This window comes from Lactuca sativa, chromosome 4 (assembly GCF_002870075.4).
Source record: "Lactuca sativa cultivar Salinas chromosome 4, Lsat_Salinas_v11, whole genome shotgun sequence".
NCBI classification, from domain to species: domain Eukaryota; kingdom Viridiplantae; phylum Streptophyta; class Magnoliopsida; order Asterales; family Asteraceae; genus Lactuca; species Lactuca sativa.
In genome coordinates, this window is record NC_056626.2 from 398,575,323 (window position 1) to 398,596,243 (window position 20,921).

The following is a 20,921-nucleotide window of genomic DNA, read 5'->3' on the forward strand; positions in this document are numbered from 1 at the left end:
TGATAATGCGAAAACGCATCAGTAACTCGGTGTTATAAAACGCATTGTTGTGTATAGTTGGTTAATGAATAAGTAAATGCATATAAGTCGAAGTTTATCTGTAACTTTTATCTAAGAAGGTAAAAGTGATATCTCGGCCGCTCAATGATTTGATTTGACTTATGTGCCGGGCCCGGTCAGAACTGAATTGATGTGTTCGATTAAGTTCTATGTCAAATAAATCAGAGATCGAGAAACCTAAATGCTTGACTAACCATTCCATAGGATTTTCAGCATGATATATAACAGAGGACTGTACGTTCCCTTATCTAAAGGACAAGATTGATTAGATCAGAGTTGACAGCGTCTTTGAGAGCTACGATTGCAAACCGAATTGTACCTGTAAATATAGTTACTAGACTTATCCAAGTGGGAGACTGTTGGAATAGTGTCTAAGGCTGCAACTATATTAGGCAAATATTTGATCCGGTTGTGCATGGTCCTTTTGGGTTGCCTTCACCATAGCAACTTGATAGGATGATTTATTAAGAGAGAGTAAATATTATTAATATATTATGAGAATAATATAATGAATAATATATTTGTTATTTGATTAATATAAGTCATAGAATTAATTAGAATTAATTTGGTGACTTAAAGAGATTAATTAAATAAAGGGGTATAAACTGTCAATTGTTTGATAGTTAAGCTTTAGACTGTAAATCCATTGGGATATGCTTTGGACGAATTCTAAGAGTGTTAGGATAGCCAAAATCGTCCAAAGGCTTATCTATGGAATGGATTTGGATAGCCTTAAGAGAAGATTATCCAATTAGGGTTTAGGTTGTAACCCTTAAGGAGTCTACAAGTATAAATAGACCCCATGGCATAGGGAATTCGACACTTAACCTAAAGTAAGAGAACTCTGGTCGAATTCCTTCCCTCTCCTCTCTCCTAAATCATTCTTCTTGCTATTGGTGTTTGTAAGCCATTAGAGGAGTGACATTTGTGACTCTAGAAGCTCCAAGACCTCAAGATCAACAAGGAACTCAAAGGTATGATTCTAGATCTGTTTCAATGTTGTTATTTAGCCTAAATAGTTATTAGAAGTCTTGGATTCAAAGCATGTTTAATTAGAAAGCCTAGATCCGAGCATTAGGGTTTTGCATGCGCACATAGGAAAGTTCTTATGGCTAAAACCCATCAATTACGTGGTTGTGGTAGGGGTGAAGTAGACCCCGTAACCGGTCGAAAGAGGCCGAAAGGGTAGGCCAACACCCATATATGCTAGGCAGTATGTGATTTATGTGCTTAGATGCTAGGATATTATATAGTAGTGGTAGGGGTAAAATAGACCCCGTAACCGGTTGAAAGAGACCGAGTGGGTAGGCCAACACCCAGATATGATAGGCAGTTACAGGTTGAAAGAGACCAAATGGGTAGGCCAACACCCAGATATGCTAGGCAGTTACCGGTTGGAAGAGACCGAATGGGTAGGCTAGCACCTTGATATGCTAGGCAGTACCGGTTGAAAGAGATCGAAGGGGTAGGCCAGCACCCGAATATGCTAGGCGGTATGTTTATTATATGGTATGTGGTATGATGCGATAACTCACTAAGTTTCGTGCTTACGGTTTTCAGTTTTGGTTTCAAGTACTTCTTCTTCGAAAGGAAAAGAGTCGGCATGATCGCAACACATTATACTATGATTTTCCCTGCATGAGATCTTTGGGAATTGTACTCTGATGATTCTTTTCTTATGACACGTTTTGGTTATTGAGATATTGGTTTTTGATTATGATATGGGATGACACTATATATGTTTTCAAATTATCATTTTTATGAATTACTTAATTGAAAACAAAATTTTTGGTCTTAAATTTTGGGATGTTACAACCAATGTCCTTTTCGTTTTCCCTACCAATAATACAATAATAATGGGAATCATCTTCTCTCTCAATTTTAAACAAATTCTCTATTCCTTCATCAACATGGTCCACATAAAAGGATATTTGACCATCAGTTCGATAAGCATCAAAAATGGAACTTGTATAGTCCTTATCATTTGCAACAGACATAATGCCAAACAAAAAAGGGATTATTACATGGCTCACAGTTGTACAACTTCTTACAATCTACTTGTATGAAACGTTTGAGCTAGGTAATACACTCAAAGTATGTCATACCAGCAAAATCATGATCTCTGAATGTGTATTTGACACCATGATTATAAGAGAAAGGATGCTAAATAAATACCCCCTTTATAGTTGAGTTCCACTATAGGATAAAGCGCAAACGGGGTTCGAGGCTGACATTGCTACTACTTGGCTGCTTATTGAGTTCATTCTCTAGAGAAGTTGAAAACTTAGTTAATTCTCAAAGTTTTTGAATAACGGAATGAAAACGAAGAAGACAAGCTTTTACTCTCATTTACACTGATACGTGGCAGCGAAATATCTTATTATGTTGTTTCTAATTACCAGGTAAGCAAGGAAACCAACTTACCCTATTTCCTTGCTAAAAGTGGTGTAATTGACATCAATTTTGTATATTAACCGACCTATTACATAAAAAAAATATTTTAATGATCATTTTGGGACAAAAACCAAAAGTTTATTGTGCTATAATGTTATTTTCTCATCCCTATTCTAATAAAAAATAGTTTTAACCTCCATTTGTCAAGCGTCATTCTAATACAACACCGTCATTAATATTATGTCATTTGTCATTTATATATATTAGGCAACTCACTTCAAAATTTAAATTTATATTTTCTAATTATATGTTAAATTTGAAGTTATAATAACTTTAAAATTTTGATATATATATATATATATAATATATATATATATATATATATATATATATATATATATATATATATATATATATATATATGTCTTAATTAATAATTAATAGTTTATTTAAAAAGATTTATTTAAAATAACTGATTAATAATTATAAAATTTTATTATGAAAGTTTAATTAATTTTAATGGAGTAGTAAAAAAAATTCATTAACCACCAATAACTGAGTTATATGATTTGGTCGTATAATATAATTTTGCTACGAACTTACCTGTAAAAACTAAAAACTTATATGAAGAATACATTTTTTTATTGTAAGCTAACTTTTAAATAATAAGCATATTTATTTTAGAATATAAAAAATTATATCCTAGGATGTAATTTCAAACATGTAGACTTAATTTTACACCTAAATAGTAGTAATAGAGTAATATTATATTCGAGTCACCATACATTTACATGTTATTCTCCCTCTTCCTTGCTTTGCTTTTCACGCGAAACGCACAGAGCGACACAAATACCCTCCTTTCGTCTCTCTCATCTTGTTTTTCTTACTTGGCCTCGATAACTGGCCCTGTCGTCTCCTCTTTTCTTGAGAAAAAAACTTTTTCTTTACCACATATACTCATATCTACATATCTAAATTCTATATCTTTTATGTCTTACCCCCTCTTCCCTTTCGCCCTGTCTCTATCAAGAAAAAAATAGTGTGTGTGTGTGAGTGTGTGTGGGTGTGGGAATATCCGGACTACATTTTTGACTCTCAACTGTTTGCCCCTGTGGCTTCTTGAAATTAGGGTTCTTGAAAGTTTTTCGTCCATGAATCTCTCGTATTTCTCGGCGCCATTGTCTTTGCATGTCATTTTATGATCTGGGTAAATCGATCCCCACCCCATTTTTTAAAATTCGACCCGATTTCTGATCTGGGGTTCACTTCCTTTGTGCTTTACCGTTTTTCAAGAACACACCCTTTTGTGAATAATGGAAAAGCTTGATGCTTTGTATCTTGATGAGCTTAGAGTGTTTGAATTGGGGGTGTATATGGAGTGTGGTTTAGCTCATGATGGGTTGTGATTCTTTTTTAATTATTTAAAGGGGTTTGTGGTTGAGAAATTGAAATCTAGGGTTTTTGAAGAAAAAATGGGTGTGGGTCCTGATTCTATTAAAACTAGGGTTTTGAATGTGGATAAATTGAAGGAAAGCAAGAAGAAAGAAGACGAGGTTAATGAAACAGGGTGTTGGATTAAGTTCAGATTCTTTGGAAGATGCATATCTTCAAGGTCTAAAGTTGAGAGCTCTATTAGCGGCAGTAGCACTCAATATGGTAATTTTTCAAGACTCGAATTCAGTAATTTAATTCATTGCTAAATATTTGCATAATTGAATCTTTGTTAGCTTTAATTTCTTGTCGTTGTGGTGTATTTGTGTTTATGTTAATGAAATCTTGCATTTGCTTCTAGGTAGATTGTCTTTCGATACTCTCCTTCTTTTGAAGTTTTTCATTCATTAAAATGCAATTTTAAGTTTGTAAACTCTTTTCAATATGTAGATATGGAAAAACATATTATTATTCTGTACTAAATATCTGCATAATTTTAAGTTGTTAAAATGATTTTTTCAAGGGTCAAATGAATGTTTTGGTACTAGTTGCAACAAACGAGAGTGTCAAATGGTAGATCAAATCACTTATAATATAGTAATTAAAATTAAAAATAAGAACACCATCAAAAGTGTTTCTTACACCTTCAAGTAGCAAAAGCATATCCATACACTATCACCATTGATGTTTTTAATCATATCCGATTATTCAATATCACATAACCACTTTCAAAATGGCTTAGTGCCCAAAAATAGAAATACATTTCTCAATGGGGAACAAAATTAAAGGGAAAGTGTCTCTCTTTATTTGTGGTATGACCAAAAAGGAAAGATTGCTTCTCACTTTTGAATTTTGTTTGATTTTGACGCGTATTTTGGTTTCTTTTTTAAGTAGAAACACATGTTTCATGTTTCGATTGTTTCTTTGACCATTTTAAAACGTATTACTAACAAACATATCATGTTCCCTACGACAATAAAAAGAAATAGTAACATGTTTTCCACACGAGTTCTAGTATTTTCAAAAATCGGTAAAAAAAACTACACGAAATAGCAACAAATTTACTCTTTTACCAATATACAATGTACTTTTTTTCTCACATTTTTTTTATCGATCACATGTAATCCCATAGTAACAACATACTTACATTTCTTTACACATAATAACAACAAACACACTAATTTACTATTCCTTGCCTATAATAGCAACTTACTTTACTCTTTTTTTTTTTTTTCCAATTTACACAATGCGCTTTATTTTTTTACTCATAATACCAAAATACTTGCATTTCTTTATTTATAATATTAACATACTTGTGTTTTGTATACCTATAACAACAATATGTAAAGCTATAATAGCAACATACGTAGGTTTCTTTACACATAATAAGAAGGAATTTACAATTCCTTACCTATCATAGCAACATACTTATATTTCTTACCAATAATAGCAATATATTGATTCTATTGGTAAAAAAAGCGTATGTATGTTGCATATATTAATTAAACTCTTAAATAACCGATTGAATTCATTAACTTTTTTTTTTAAATGTGAAACAGCGGAAAGTAAATCAACAAATGACACAAGTACAGATCAACCGGTTGTTCCATGTGCATCATCTTCAACAACTAGCAATGAGGAAAGCAATACATCGACTTTGAACATAACAGAAGAACTTAAAATTGCTTCTCAACTTAGAAAGTTTAATTTCAGTGAACTTAAATCTGCAACAAGGAATTTTAGGCCAGAGAGTTTACTTGGTGAGGGTGGATTTGGTTGTGTTTTTAAAGGATGGATCAATGAGAATGGAACTGCCCCGGTCAAACCGGGCACCGGTTTGACCGTAGCGGTCAAGACCCTTAACCATGATGGTCTACAAGGTCACAAAGAATGGCTCGTATGTAATTCTAACCCTAATTTTTTAAATTATATTTTTAGCTTATGGAAAGTAGAGGTGGGGAAATTGGTGGGTTGGATAATGGATCAAAACGGGTCGGTTTGACCCATCAAGTTTTTAGGTTTTAACTATTTGACCTTTTGGAGATGAAATATAGGGATATGATTTTTTTTATGAGTAAATTATAAATTTCGTCCAATTTTTGAAATTTTCTTGAAGTCGTCTTTAAGTTTTCATTTTGTGGTGAATTTAGGCTCTTACAATGAAATGCAAGTCTTAAATTGGACCAAACTTGTAATTTTGAGTAAAGCACATGGACCAAATCCGCAACAACATGCAAACTTAAGGATAACATCGTGAAGATTTCAAAGAGTGGACCAAACTTGTGATTTTAAGTAAAGTACATGGACCAAAAGGCGATCTAATTGTTAAATAAAAAGAGTATATGATGGTCGTATTTGTGATTATCCCTAAAATATTACCCAAACTGATACGAAACCATGTGTATTTAATGATAATATGGTTGACTTTTTTTATATATTCTTTTTGGTTTGTGATAGGCGGAAGTTAACTTTCTTGGAGACCTCCTACATCCAAATTTGGTTAAATTAATTGGTTATTGCATCGAGGATGACCAAAGGCTGCTTGTTTATGAGTTTATGCCACGTGGAAGCTTGGAAAATCATTTGTTCAGAAGTATGTCGTGTTTTTTATTCTATGTTGTGGTTCTTTCTATTAATAGAAAGTCTTAAACATTTTCTTGAATTTTATAGGGTCGTTGCCACTTCCATGGGCAATGAGGATGAAAATCGCACTTGGTGCTGCAAAGGGTCTTGCTTTTCTTCACGAGGAAGCAGAAAGACCCGTTATTTATCGTGATTTTAAAACATCAAATATTTTACTCGATGCGGTTTGTGGCTCTTTAAATTCCTAACTACACCTTTTTTGATTAATTTCTATAACAAGGATGAGAAGGGCATTTACGTCTTTTCACATAGACAAGAAATTGTTATGGCATGAGTCACCTTTTTGGATGTGACAAGACAAAAATCCACTTTTTTGCTTTTGTTCCATTGACATTAGTATTCTAGAAAGGATGAGGAGGGCATTTATGTCTTTTTGCACTTGCACCGACAAGAAATTTGTAGGAGTCTAGAGTTGTTGTCCCACCACCTTTTTGGGTGGGGGACAAAAAGACAAAAAAAAGCCCACCTTTTTAGGTGGGAGTGAGATAGAAAACAAAAATTTGTAGTTTTTGTCCCATTGACATCAGACACACAGTATTATCAGTATCAGTCTAATCCACACCAAACACAGTACAACAATAGTCTTATTGTGACCGTCATGACTTATTTTCAGGACTATAATGCAAAACTTTCCGATTTTGGACTTGCGAAAGACGGTCCGGAAGGCGATAAGACCCACGTGTCGACTCGTGTGATGGGTACATATGGTTATGCTGCCCCTGAGTATGTCATGACAGGTGCGTTATTTTCCTTCAAGGGTTATAAGCAAGAAATAGCAACCTACTTTTATTGATTTTGTTTATTATATATATATATATATATATATATATATATATATATATATATATATATATATATATATATATATATATATATATATATATATATATATACCATATTTTCAATTCTTCCTATTACAACATTGTGCTTTAAAAAATCTACCCATTTATAGTAATGTCAACCAAATACAAAACAATTTTCAGTGCTACAGTTGGGTAGTCTTTTCAAAGTATAAATCTCCTAATAAAAAAAATATTGAAATTAGAATGCTATATTTAGGTAAAGTACAATGCCTATATAATAAAAAGAAAATGAAAGTAAAATGTGGTAATAGAAAGTCTGTTGCTATTTTAGATTTTCGAAGTATCGTGTTCTGATAAGAAGAAAATTGAAAAGTACAACGTTATAATACACAAATAAACGAAAGTATGCTTCTGTTTTAGATTTTTCACAGTATGTCCTAATAAGAAGAAAATTGAAAATACAATGTTATAGTCAGGATGCTATGTAATATAATGTCCTAATAAGAAAAATTGAAAGCATAATGTCCTAATAGAAAAAAAAAAAAAAAAAACAAAAAAAAAAAAAAAAAACAAAAGTAGGATGCTATATAATACACAAATAAGCAAAAGTACATTGCTATTTTTTACTTTTTAAAGTACAATGTCCCAATAAGAAGAAATCGAAAGCACAATGCTGCAATCAGATAACATTTTCAAATTACTCTACCCAAGCAAGAAAAAAAAATCTTGCTTTCCAATTCAAGGGTAGAAAGGTCATTTCTTTTTTCCAACTAATTTACAATTCACAAAGCCGATGGATAAAATTTCAGGACATTTAACATCAAAGAGCGACGTGTACAGTTTCGGGGTAGTTCTACTGGAGATGATAACAGGTCGAAGATCCATGGATAAAAACCGACCCAACGGAGAACACAACCTCGTGGAGTGGGCCCGTCCATATTTAGGAGAAAGAAGACGGTTCTACCGATTAATCGATCCGCGGCTCGAAGGAAGATTCTCGATACGCGGCGCTCAGAAGGCGGCGCAGTTGGCAACGTTGTGTCTGAGCCGCGACCCGAAAGCGAGACCGCTGATGAGCGAAGTTCATGAAGCGCTGAAACCGCTCCCGAATCTGAAAGATATGGCGTGTTCATCTCCGTATTTTCAGGCGATGCAATCAGAAAGGACTGGAAGTCGGAATGGAAATGGGAATGGGAATGGAATTGGGAATGGTGGGGGGAAAGGGCAGGGGGGTAGGAGTTTGTCGATTTCAAACTCGCCGTATCATCAGAATCAGGCTTATCGATCTCCGAAACCTGGAAGATAGGTGTTGGCGATGTGGTGAATCTGTGAAATTTTCTGGTTTTGATGGATTGTTGGTGGTTTTGTTTGTGTTTGTTTTGATCAAAGTTATATTTTCTTGTTTGAATTTTCAATGTTGAAATTGAAAGCGCGCATTTTGAAAGATATCCAAAAAATCTTTATTTGAGCGTATTTTTTTGTTCTGTTTAATTACGTGCAGTTTATAACTTATAAGCTGTATAGATGGCAATATGGACAGGTAGTTAACGAGTTAAAATCTTAAATGTGTGTAAATTATTTGGACAAGTTGAGCGTAAAACATTGGAATTAGAAAATCTTGCAAACAATATTTATTAGTTTTTCAAGTTAATTATAAATCAAAAAAATTAAAAAGTTCCTTTTAATTATTATTATTATTTTTTAAATAAAGTATTTAAATCTACAGTTTTTTGTTTAAGCTAAAAGTTTATTGCTGAATATTTCCAAAGTTATATATGTAATCTATGTATGTTTAAAATGTTACTTAAAACAATAAATTTAATCTACTCCTTGGTATTATTCATAATTCCATTTGTAAACAGACGACACTCGAATCATCAAATCTAGATTCAAATCTGAAAAAAAGAGAGCACACACTTGAATTAATATTACATTTCAAGAAAACATTTTCAATATTCATAGTTTTAACTTTTAACCAAATATTCATAAATTTAAACATTAGAGCAGTTAAGAGGAAAAGAAGAGCAAATAGTTAAAGGGTTAGGGTGCGTTTGGCTGTGGAAAAATAGGTCATTTTCCGGAAAAAATTTCCAAGAAAAATAAGACTTTTGAAACGCGTTTAGTTCGTCTATTTTTCTAAATTTTTCACGGAAAATGAAAATTTTCCGTTTTCTAAAATTACAAAGAGGATGAAAATTTTTGGAAAACTGATAATCATTGTTTTCCATATTTTTCTAATTCCAAAATTTTTCTAAAATATAAACACACACCCACTCCCACCCCATCCACCTCTACCTACCCACACCTTAACACCCCCCACCCACACACACATACATACCCACCCCCCACACACCCACCCGCACACACACACACACCAACCCACAAACATACCCACCCACACCCACCCACACACACATACATACCCACCCCCCACACACCCACCCGCACACACACACACACACCAACCCACAAACATACCCACCCACACCCACAAACGCACACATACATACCCACCCACACACTCACACACATACATACCCACCAATGCACCCACACACACACAAACCCATACCTACCCCCATCCTCACAGACACACACACAAACCCATACCTACCCCCATCCTCACAGACACACACACAAACCCACACCTACCCCCACAAACACACACATACACACACAAACACACACTCGTACCCCCACCCACCCAACACCATCACCACAATCACCGACCTACCATCACCATCGTTGCCGCCGCCATCACCACCACTGACACAATTGCCGCCGCCACCACCACCGCCGCCGACCCGCTACCGTCACCGCCCCCACCCACACCCTATCACCACTACCGTTTTCTAAAAATGAAAACCGATAGAAAAATACACATCTAAACACGTTTTCTAATTTCTTAAAACTGAAAATGAAAAATGAATAAGTTTAACTAAACACGTTTTCTAAATTTTTCAATGAAAAATGAAAACGGAAAACGAAAATCGAAAAGGGAAAACAAAAAACGGAAAATGAAAATTGTTTTTCCGTAACTAAACACAACCTTAATGTCTTAATATTTTTAGCCAATTTAACTTGTTAAGTCATCATTTCGATATTAATTCATAAACAAACAACAATGTATTTTTAACAATTTCAATAAGCTTTTCTCAACTTTTTGTTAGGACATTTATGTAAACAATCTTCGGTAAAACCAAAAATTGGCAAACTAGTCTTTTTTTTCATAATAATTAAAATAAATTGGATAAAATAATGAGAAAATTACAAATTTAGCCAAATATATTAATTACTTTGTGGAAAATAACAAAAAAAAAACCCAAATTACAAAATTAGCCCTTAAAATCGCAGATGGATTAAGCTCATCTGCGATTTCGCATTTCCATCTGCGAATATACAAGTGCCTAAAGCACATCTATGCTTTAGGCACTTGTACATTCGCAGATGGAACAGTCCATTTGCGATTTTGTTAATTCCATTTGTGATTTCGTAGATTTTTGTATAAAAATGTTTTTTTTTTCATTGTTCACTATCTTTTTTAGAGAAACATTTTTTCTCTACGATTTCCTTAGAGCCCTCATGGACGATTTCTTCAAACATATCAATTTCGTAGTCAAATGATAATTTTTTGAAAAAGTTTATATATAATAAGGTTGTTTCGCAGTCAAACCCTATCAATTTCGTAGTAAAAAAAACAAAACAAAAAAAAGTCACAAAATCGTAGGTGAATAGGAGAGGAAATCGCTGATGGACATACAGCGAAAAAAAATCTGCGAACGTACAAGCGACTAAAACACGTCTGTACGTTCGCAGATGGCATGACGAAATTGCAGATGACATGACGAAGTCACAGATGGATTATACGCATCTGTGATTTTAGTGGCTAAAAATGCAATTTTGGTTTTTTTTTGTTATTTTCCACAAAATAATTAGTGTATTTGGCTAAATTTGTACTTTTCTCTAAAATAATTATCTTTTGGTTATTTTGTGTTTAAACATTATATTTCACTTTCATTAACGAATGTCACCAAGGTTTTATATACTTTTTTCTATGTCGATCACTTTGATGCATGTTGAAGTGGTCATAAAATATATATATATATATATATATATATATATATATATATATATATATATATATATATATATATATATATATATATATATATATATATATATATATATATATATCAAAGTCAAGTGATTTTAGTGAAATTTTTTACACTAATTTTTTTTTATTATGACTTTCATTGCAGATCAACACAACCATAGTTGACTAATTCCAAAAGAAGTATCAACTTTGATTTTTGACCCAATTCGTTTTTGACATGCCAATTTCGCACCTTTAGGTTGCCTTAAGAAAATCGGTATTATTTAAGCAACCTATTCATTATGAAAATTGTGTGTCAAGATTACAAGAAAAATAGGAAAAAAAAACAGAATTATTTTTCAAGAGTGAATTCTTGAATTTCTATACCAGTATGCCTAGCACTTCCTTGTACTCTCACGAACACTTCATCACCAACCTTTAGTGACGTCACTGGAATTGCTGTTGCTTCATTTCCTCCACCTGTCACCAAATCAATATATTATATTATATTATATATATATATATATATATATATATATATATATATATATATATATATATATATATATATATATATATATATATATATATATATATATCCTATTTAAATATATCATATTATTACTATAAACCCAACCTTAAAAATTACGAACCTTTTGTAGGAGCTACAAGTCCGACAGTCTTTGAATTCTGTAGAAGAATGGTGTAAGAAGTTTCCTTATGTGAATCAACCTGTCATTATAAATTTCGAAGAAAGATTCAACCACTTTTGATTATTTTTTCTTATAATTTTTGGGATATGACAAAATACAGAAAAGTTTTTATCATTTTATGGATTTAACCACTTAACTACATATTCTATAGTGATTTATCAAAATACAGAAAAGTTTTGATCCTTTTATGGATTTGACCACTTAACTACATATTCTATATTCTATAGTGATTAACCCATTATCCTTTTTTGACCATTTAAAAACATAGAGAAAAAAAAAAAGACAAATATAGCCAATTTCTTTAATTTGCCAAAAAGTTCATAAATTCCCTAAAATAGCCATCAATTCGTAATGGCCAAAAAAATATCAAGATTTTTTTTAGTGATACCGGATTGTTCATTTTTTTTAAAAAAAAAAAATCATGATTTTTTCTCAAGAAAACATTTTTGAAAGACCAATTTCGTCGAAAAAAAGGAGCTTATTATTGTGAAAAACGAAGTTTTGAGTTGATAAAAAAAGTGATTTTCTGTATTTCTCCCATTTTGAATTTATTTATGACAGGGCAATCATACTATATTTGACCATTTTTTCAAGTTACCTGGTTTTGAAAAAGGTTAAAATTCAAAAAAGGACAACCTACAAAAGTACATAACAATAACCTGGAAAAAAATGTTTTTTCTTAAAGGTAAAAAAAATAAAATAAAGGTTTAATCACTAAAGAGAACAGTTAAGTGACAATCAATAAAATAATGGAAAACAAACAAACCTTTGCATCAACAATGATTAATGGTCGTGTCTCTATCTTTACACGTCCAACTACAGCTGTTCTTTGTATACCACTTTGATCAACAACAAGAATCTCTTTCCCTGCCTTCAGTTCTGAAAGATAGCAAGTTTTGCCACCTGGAATCGCCACATTAGCATGCACTGGCCCCTGAAAATGTTGACACGCCATCATTATACATTAAAAAAATGTATCCAGTTAATACTCAAAAAAGAAATAAGCTTCTATAACTAGAAAATCAGTAATGGCATGATTAATATGATAAAATACCTCAGAAAATAAACACTCACTGCGTTAACTCGGAAAGGCCAGCTGGCAATGTAATTTGATTTTGACTCTAGGCAATCTGAGTGGACAAGGAATAATCCTCTTGCAAAAGATCCAACCTACAAGATAAGGATGAGGGCATTCATGTCTTTTGTCTTCTAGGGATATTTTTAGATGATGAGTATGAGAAGGGTATTATCGTCTTTTTTCACATGCCAGAGATGGAGAGTGAGTCCCCATCCCACCTTTTTGTGTGACACAAAAAATTACAATTTTTGGTCCCACTAACATCAATATGTGTCCAATGCATACTAAAAGCAGTAAAACATGTCTTGTCTTGTCTTGTCTTGTCCTTTTCAATCAGTACAACCTGTTATGTCAATATCATATACATGCCAAATACAGTACAGCCTGTTATCACTTGTCATGTCATGTCCTGGATGACGTCAAATGTAGTACAGTCTGTTTTGTTCAGTATCAAGATAATTAATTACAAGAAAGATGTATTGAGAGTACCAAAAGGCCTTCACCAGGTCTCATGAGACTACAAAGATCAACACAAACTCTATCTCCCATTCCACACATTTGAACTCTAGTAATGGTAGCTTTAGTCAAACCCAGTATGTTGACTTCTTCATTTCTTTCATCAAGATAATCCTGATAATATGAACTATGTAAGAAACCATGACTCACTAGAGACTTTATGGGTATTATAAAAATGTACCTTTAGCTCAAAGACAGCTTCAACATCTTCAGCTTTTAAATCTACTCCCTCTAAACCTTGCTCCACTTCCTACAAAAGGCTAATAATAAAAATGAGTTGTTGTTTCTTTTTTACTTAATAGGCTTAGTGGGTTCAACACTTAATGTGGACAGCTACACATGACTATAAGTTGTGTTCGTATTTGGTCACTCTGGATTTTCTTTTTGTTCATATAAACTCCCTTAAAAACTTTAAATCATTATGTACAACACAAAGAGTTTAGGTATCTTTGATTGACAAAAAATTCTAGAGTGATCAAATATGGATACTGAATAGCTGGTTATTAATGCATATACTTTTTTGTATGTGTCCCAAATTATATAAAATTGTTTTGCATCCAATTTTGTTTCCTTGTATTACAAAACTGTACTATAAAAATATTACACAACTGTAGGAATCCTAATTCCAATACAGACAATATTAGTAAAGATGTGTAATGGAACAAATTGAAGTCAAAAAAGGGGGAAGATATTGTATGAGAAGAGCGATAATTAAATAGAACTAAACAAAAAGGATGAGTTACCAAATGTTCTTGTAGATGTCTTTTTTGAAGCATTTGAGGACAACTTCCGGAAAGCCTGACTATTTGACCACGAACAACTGCTTGAAGCCATATAATGCCTTTGAGTGACCAAAATGCCCTTCGAGCCTTCACGGAGATATTAATATTAGTAAATGTATCACGCTTATTACATAAGACATAAAACAAAAAATGATGATAAAAAAAGGGTATAAGCCATCCCAAGACCTCTCTTATGGAATCTCACCTCCTTACTCTTAGGACACTCACAAGGGAACAAGAGGGTTACATAGTTCTATTATTGGTAAGAAATCTAAGTATAATGGGTGAAAAATGATCATTGACTATATTGGTAAAAGGAGTGAAGTACATTTTCCTGAAATGATCTTTTAGAATACATTTTATTAAGTTCCAGAAGCATACCAAGTATCCCCTGAAAGCTGCCTGCACCTTAGTAGCAGCCTGTTCTAGCTCATCATCATTTGCAGCACTATCATAGATTAAGTTGTCACTGGAGCTCTTTTCTAAATGTGTGATGACATTGCACAGTGGACTTGATATCACAGAAGAATCAGCACTAAAATCATTTGATTGTGAGTTGATAGTAATTGATATCTTTTTGTCTGAAGTAGCATCCTTCAATAATACAGGATCAAATAAATGATTAGGTCAATAATCCATAGAGTATGCTTACTTGAATATAAGTGATAGACACAAATGTAATTTACTTACTTTTGAGAGATTAGATTTTGATGACTTCTTCCCAAAATGCACAGTCTTGACCCACTTTCCAGGAGATTTTCCCATTGTTGAAGATTGAAGTTGGAATCAGTGTAACCTCAAAACTCAAAAGTCCCTGGATTCCATAAATCATTTTTCTCATTCAAGTTCTTTTTCCATCACTTGTACAGCATGTCAACATGACCAACAAGTAATGAATCAAAATTCTCACAATGTTCATGAAAAGATCAGAAACAACGTTCCAAAAGCAGTATGATTCAGTGCAAAAAGATAAGTATGCTCAGTCAATACTCAAGTACTCATATTTAATGTATCATTAATCTAATATGAACAAATTCACTTGTGTTAGATATTATCATGGTCTATATGTAATGAAAACCGAAAGTCTCAAATATGAATTAAGAACGTAAGTAATTATAAGAGAACAGTTATCATTTTATTTCATAGTAAGTATAAATGCAAACCAGAGACAGCTAAAAGGCAATTGCGAAAACGACACACAGCATAAGCATCAAATTAAAGCAATGTATCAATAGCCTAGCACAGATCTGCTACCGAACCAAACTTCAACCAATCAAATGCAAAATTACACGACCACCTAGGGTTCTAACCAGTTAACTTCAGATCGAGAAACGTACCTGATCAACAAATCGCCTTTAAAACCCTACCTTATCAAGCTGCAAAACCACAACAGAATTCAACTAGTAGAAAACCGGAAGAAATTATCCAGAACATAGAGATTGAAGCCAAAATTATGATCGAAATGATACCTTGAATTGAAGCATGAAGCCAACTTCGCCTCTATTTTCTCTCCGAGCAACCACAACGGTGGTTTTTATCATTTCCATCCCCCGTTCTAAGTGACGTGTGCCATGCCACTCAAACCAACAAAAGGCCTTCCAAATTTCAATTCTCCAACGACCTTTGCAATATCAGTTAGTATCTTTTGATCATTTTATATTATTTTTTATGAAAATAGTATATTATTATTTATATTAGTTATATACTTATTAGTAAATATTTATTATTTAAAATAACTAAAAATTAAATTAAAATATAAAATAGATGTTGATATGCCAATAAATATTTCTGAAAGATTGTTAGACATTGCACACGATATAGAGTTCAATTACGAAAACTAACATGACACATATATAAGAATGATGACATTTTACCAATATAGATGGTCCTGGAGGTGTATTTTGTTTTGCATATAGTTTTTGGGAGACTGGGAGCAACAAAGCAAGTATAAAACAAAATTTGGGAGTTCCCCTTTGAATTGATTTATTTTTTATGATAATTACCAAAATGATAATTTTTTCTAAATTTTTTTAAGAATATCAATAATAATCACCAAGTTTGAAATTAAGTCCAATTGTGAATTGCAAAGTCCCAAAAATGGTCCCCCAAAATAGAGTGCGCTGAATGCAATTTAGCTGATAGTTGTTATGTCCTAGTTTAACCATGTTTTAGATCATATTGGTTTTATAAATGGCTCATTAGTCATTACGGGTTGCGACCATCGAGGACTCAACAATTAGTCCTTAACATCATCACACACCTCTTGATTGCCATGGCTACGAGAGAGTTTTTGTATTGCAATGAGACTAGAGAGTCAATGTCGCACATGTGCCACCACCACCATTATCAAGATGAATTACATTCGCGGATAATATCATGAACTTAATTCTAACTCACCTACAACTAATTGTGGATCATTGTGAGACCATAATAGCTAAAGCCTTGTGTGACCTTTAGGAGTTCCAATTTGTCATGAATGACTATCTATAGGTGTATCCTATATGTTAGAATTTGGGACGAGCACCGGTTCCGATCCGGAGCAAAAAACTGAATACCTGAGAACCGAAATACACAAGGAATATAGGACCAAGACCAGACCGGTTAAGGGGATATCAGTTTCAGTTCTCAGTTCCAGACCAAAGTTTAGCCTACGAAACAAAAGAAATGGATATCTCATAACCAGGAACCGTCCCGATAATATGTAATTCCAGTCCAGTCAGGGGGTTGGGGCCGGTTCCGGTTTTTTTTCCCAATGGTACAGTTCTATTGCGTCAAATGTTCATCCTAATTAAATATATTTTTTGTTGTATTTTTGCTTAAACATTATTTGTTTATCCATATATTATGTTGGTTAAATAACTCCCAAAAATATATTATTCATCAACATGAATTTGTATATGTTACAAAAGTTTCCTAACATATTTCATTAATATCCAACATGTTCAAAGTTATAGGAATAACTATCAACTTTTTGGATAACAACTTGTCTCCATATGAGTTGTCATCAAACCAAACAAAAAAGTAGATACTATTTCCCAAATCTTTGGAATCATGAGATGCTTGCTCATCATTACTTTAATCAGTTTTGGCTAATAAGAATGATTAAGGCGTTCCTAATCCTTGGCATTCCCATTATTTCTAGTTTCAAGCTCATTCTTCTTGGTTTGATGGCAACTCGTAAGCACAAATTTTGCTGTAGTTCATCATTGCTCATAGGTTGTTTAAAGGTTATTTCCCGTCTCCACCAACTTATTTACCCCTTAAATCATTCGCACAAAGGTACATCCGCTCGTGAAACATTCTTTAGGACAGGTTCACGAGTTTATTGCATTCCACATGCTATTCACGTTACAAAATTGCCATGGAAGAATAAATCGGGAATTTATAGAATCTCATACACATGTTCCACTCATTTTTCCCAAAAAAAAGTACAAAACGACACTATTTCACAACACAAAACTCAACATCAAAGAAAACATTTGCCACAATTAACAGGAAGAAGGGGAGAAGTTTATTGTGTCATCCGAAAGAGACGGAGAAGTGGTGGAGTTTGGCAAGACTCTGTCAGTAGTTTTCCTAAATGTCAATATCCTACGCACCAATTTTAAACAATGTATAAAACTCTCAATATATTTTTAAGATATATCGTTTTCGTTAAAACTCCAACCACTTATAAAAGACCAAATATATGAAACTTCATGACAAAATTAAATGAAATTCATTTTTCAAGAATGAACTCTTGTATTTCTATACCAGTATGCCTAGCACCACCTTGTACTCTCACCAACACTTGATCACCAATCTTTAGTGACGTCACCGGAATTGCTGTTGCTTCATTTCCTCCACCTGTCACCAAATAAATATATTATATTATTATAATTAATATTATATATATAATATACTATATAAAACAAACCTTAAAAATACACACCTTTTATAGGAGGTACAAATCCAACAGTCTCTGCATTCTGTAGAAGAATGCTGTAACAATTTTCCTTGTCAGAATCAGAATCAACCTGTTGTTATACATATTTTAAACAGTTAAAAAAATAAATTGCCATGTCAGCATTCCACCAACTATTTGAGATGAAATTATTAAACCTTTGCATCAACAATGATTAAAGGTCGTGTCTCTATCTTTACACGTCCAACTACAGCTGTTCTTTGTATACCACTTTGATCAACAACAAGAACCTCTTTCCCTGCTTTCAGCTCTGAAAGGTAGCATGTTTTGCCACCTGGAACTGCCACGTAAGCATGCACTGGCCCCTGAAAATATTCCCAAGAAATAAGTTTTTTATATAACTAGAAAAATGGTAACTTATATATAATTTATATAATAAAATACCTCCGAAATAGAAACTCACTGCGTTAACTCGGAAAGGTCTGCTGGCAATATAGTTTGACTCTAGGCACTCTGAGTGAACAAGGAATAATCCTCTTGCAAAAGATCCAACCTACATCCATAAGGATAAGGGCATTAATGTCTTTTCCACAAATGAGAGATTGAGACTATACAGTACTGAATGCCAAGTCATGTCATGTTATGTTCTGTCGCATCATAACATGTCATGTCATGACTGCCAAATACAATACATGTCTAACCATCTGATATCATGTCATGTCAGATCAGATGATGTCATGCAGTATAACCTGTTCTGTTCTGTTATATCATTTTTCAGAAAGAATGATTGAGAGTACCAAAAGGCCTTCACCGGGTCTCATGAGGCTGCAAAGATCAACACAAACTCTATCTCCCATTCCAGTCGTTTGAACTCGAGTAATGGTAGCTTTGGTCAAATCCAATAGGCTGCCTTCTTTATTTCTTTTATCAAGATATTCCTGATATTAATATGAATTATGTAAGAAAGTATGAATTATAGAGACTTTATGGGTATTAAAAAAATGTACCTTTAGCTCAAGGACAGTTTCAACATCTTCAGTTTTCAAAACTACTCCCCCTAAACCTTGCTCCAATGCCTACAAAAGGCAAATAATATCAGATAATTACAATGTGAATTGTTTTGAAAATTTGCACATCTTTTTGTAAGAATAGCAACTTTTGGTTTATAAGGTTTACCTCCAAGAAAATTTGAGATTCTGAGAGACCTTTTGAGATGGCAAAGACTGTTTTGTGAGTGCCATGAAATGCTGCAACAATGTTCTCTGCAGGAATCACCTGAAAAAACATAAGTGATAACAAAATAAGTAAGGATAACTCTTAAGATCTTTAAGCTTCCATATAGACCTGTTATACTAATATATGTTTGTATAAAGCATATAAAATTAACAAGTGTAAATGACATAAATTGTCTGCAATATTGCTGATGACATATAGAATAAGAATGAAAGGGATGATGCATATATACCTGCCAATCCAATAGATCAACAATAATGTTATCTGCATGCTCATAAGCTGGCTGGAGTTGCTCCAATTCTTGGGGAGATGATATTTCAGAAATTGTGGCAACCAATTTAGCCTTGTTGTCAAAAAGACTCTTGTCTTCAATGAAGATGGGATTTATCAATGCTATTGCTGCATGTAGAAACGATGAAATCAGGATGGATGAAAATCGTTTCTTGGAATTTACCACATTCATATGTTCATAACTTCTCGCAATATGTGATTGTGGGAAATGTCAATGTAGATGTTGAAAAGGAATGGGAAGATTTACAACATGACAGAAAGGTTTAGCAATCAATAACTCACGGTGAATCCTATAAAAGCTTCTAAAGAAATTAAGCTAAAATGGATAATGCGTTGCTAGCGTCTATGATCTAACCTACGCTGAAAGCTATTTAGGGGCATCCGATTAAGCTTTTGAGAGGAAAATCCATATAAAAACAAATCGATCCATATAATTATGAAAATTTCCTACATAACAACTGAAGTCCCGAGGGTATCTCCCTTTAGAAGCAAGTAACTAACAGTATCAGTAGACTTACAAGACCAATCAGTAGCGAGCTGGCGATGAATAGAAGAGAAGATGAACGTGGTCCAACCCCTTTCAACAGCTGCCGTCATAACCTGCTTGTTCTCCGTCCATATCCATACCTCCTTCTTCTTCTTCTTCTCCGTCGACATTGTTACAACAGTGCCGCTCCTAAATCGTGAAATGCGCTTACCACAGTTGCTTCTGACAGCACAATTGATTAATCTACGAGTCGTCGATTTGCCTAAGGACAATAAATAACATGACTAAATGCATAATCCAATGATCGAGTAACTAATTGCACAAAGATAAACGAAGAGCAACCTCGAGAGAACCTGTAATCGTGATTAATGGGGAAGAAGGGGGAGAAGAAGGCGATAGAGTAGCCATTCCTGTGTTTGCTTTTCCAGTATTTTAACTCGCTCGCTGTAAGTACAAATGTATATAAAATAAATAAATCAATAAAAAGATGTAA

At 33.3% G+C, this 20,921-nt stretch overlaps 3 protein-coding genes across 5 annotated transcripts; 1 reads left to right on the forward strand and 2 right to left on the reverse strand.

Moving 5' to 3' along the window:
* Positions 1–3,263: 3,263 nt before the first annotated feature.
* LOC111906807 (serine/threonine-protein kinase PBL34) lies at positions 3,264–8,804 on the forward strand. The gene is made up of 6 exons (XM_023902589.3): positions 3,264–4,110; positions 5,445–5,782; positions 6,343–6,478; positions 6,556–6,692; positions 7,142–7,265; positions 8,141–8,804. Exons 1-6 carry the CDS (start codon positions 3,927–3,929, stop codon positions 8,635–8,637), a joined length of 1,416 nt encoding a protein of 471 aa, XP_023758357.1. The 5' UTR covers positions 3,264–3,926; the 3' UTR covers positions 8,638–8,804.
* A 2,900-nt stretch (positions 8,805–11,704) lies between these two features.
* On the reverse strand, positions 11,705–16,179 carry LOC111906806 (uncharacterized). 2 transcript variants are annotated; one of them, XM_052770686.1, is made up of 11 exons: positions 15,983–16,178; positions 15,851–15,889; positions 15,204–15,327; positions 14,895–15,107; positions 14,475–14,600; positions 13,913–13,981; positions 13,705–13,845; positions 13,212–13,307; positions 12,904–13,071; positions 12,078–12,156; positions 11,705–11,904 (listed from the first exon to the last, which is right to left on the reverse strand). In XM_052770686.1, the coding sequence occupies exons 3-11, from the start codon at positions 15,276–15,278 to the stop codon at positions 11,777–11,779; spliced, it is 1,095 nt and encodes a 364-aa protein (XP_052626646.1). In that variant the 5' UTR covers positions 15,279–15,327; positions 15,851–15,889; positions 15,983–16,178; the 3' UTR covers positions 11,705–11,776. The 2 variants fall into 2 exon arrangements, with proteins under 2 accessions (XP_052626646.1, XP_052626647.1); XM_052770687.1 differs by having other exon boundaries at positions 15,851–16,179.
* A 1,698-nt stretch (positions 16,180–17,877) lies between these two features.
* On the reverse strand, positions 17,878–20,916 carry LOC111906805 (uncharacterized). Of its 2 annotated transcripts, XM_023902585.3 has the most exons (11): positions 20,782–20,916; positions 20,460–20,690; positions 19,883–20,049; positions 19,594–19,692; positions 19,425–19,493; positions 19,215–19,355; positions 18,881–18,970; positions 18,615–18,782; positions 18,445–18,529; positions 18,267–18,359; positions 17,878–18,104 (listed from the first exon to the last, which is right to left on the reverse strand). In XM_023902585.3, the coding sequence occupies exons 1-11, from the start codon at positions 20,834–20,836 to the stop codon at positions 18,097–18,099; spliced, it is 1,206 nt and encodes a 401-aa protein (XP_023758353.1). In that variant the 5' UTR covers positions 20,837–20,916; the 3' UTR covers positions 17,878–18,096. The 2 variants fall into 2 exon arrangements, with proteins under 2 accessions (XP_023758353.1, XP_023758352.1); XM_023902584.3 differs by lacking the exon at positions 17,878–18,104 and having other exon boundaries at positions 18,116–18,359.
* Between the last annotated feature and the right edge of the window lie 5 nt (positions 20,917–20,921).

What these genes read in the sequence shown, in the direction of transcription:
- LOC111906805 (XM_023902584.3), bottom strand. Translation starts at nt 20,836, where the DNA reads ATGGCTACTCTATCGCCTTCTTCTCCCCCTTCTTCCCCATTAATCACG. An exon ending in AAACTGTCCTTGAGCTAAAG is followed by an intron (nt 19,356 to 19,424) that starts GTACATTTTTTT and finishes TATTAATATCAG; the next exon opens with GAATATCTTGATAAAAGAAA. An exon ending in GACCTTTCCGAGTTAACGCA is followed by an intron (nt 18,783 to 18,880) that starts GTGAGTTTCTAT and finishes GAATATTTTCAG; the next exon opens with GGGCCAGTGCATGCTTACGT.
- LOC111906807 (XM_023902589.3), top strand. Translation starts at nt 3,927, where the DNA reads ATGGGTGTGGGTCCTGATTCTATTAAAACTAGGGTTTTGAATGTGGAT. An exon ending in AAGGTCACAAAGAATGGCTC is followed by an intron (nt 5,783 to 6,342) that starts GTATGTAATTCT and finishes GGTTTGTGATAG; the next exon opens with GCGGAAGTTAACTTTCTTGG. An exon ending in CAAATATTTTACTCGATGCG is followed by an intron (nt 6,693 to 7,141) that starts GTTTGTGGCTCT and finishes ACTTATTTTCAG; the next exon opens with GACTATAATGCAAAACTTTC.
- LOC111906806 (XM_052770687.1), bottom strand. Translation starts at nt 15,278, where the DNA reads ATGGGAAAATCTCCTGGAAAGTGGGTCAAGACTGTGCATTTTGGGAAG. An exon ending in AAGCTGTCTTTGAGCTAAAG is followed by an intron (nt 13,846 to 13,912) that starts GTACATTTTTAT and finishes TCATATTATCAG; the next exon opens with GATTATCTTGATGAAAGAAA. An exon ending in GACCTGGTGAAGGCCTTTTG is followed by an intron (nt 13,308 to 13,704) that starts GTACTCTCAATA and finishes CTTATCTTGTAG; the next exon opens with GTTGGATCTTTTGCAAGAGG.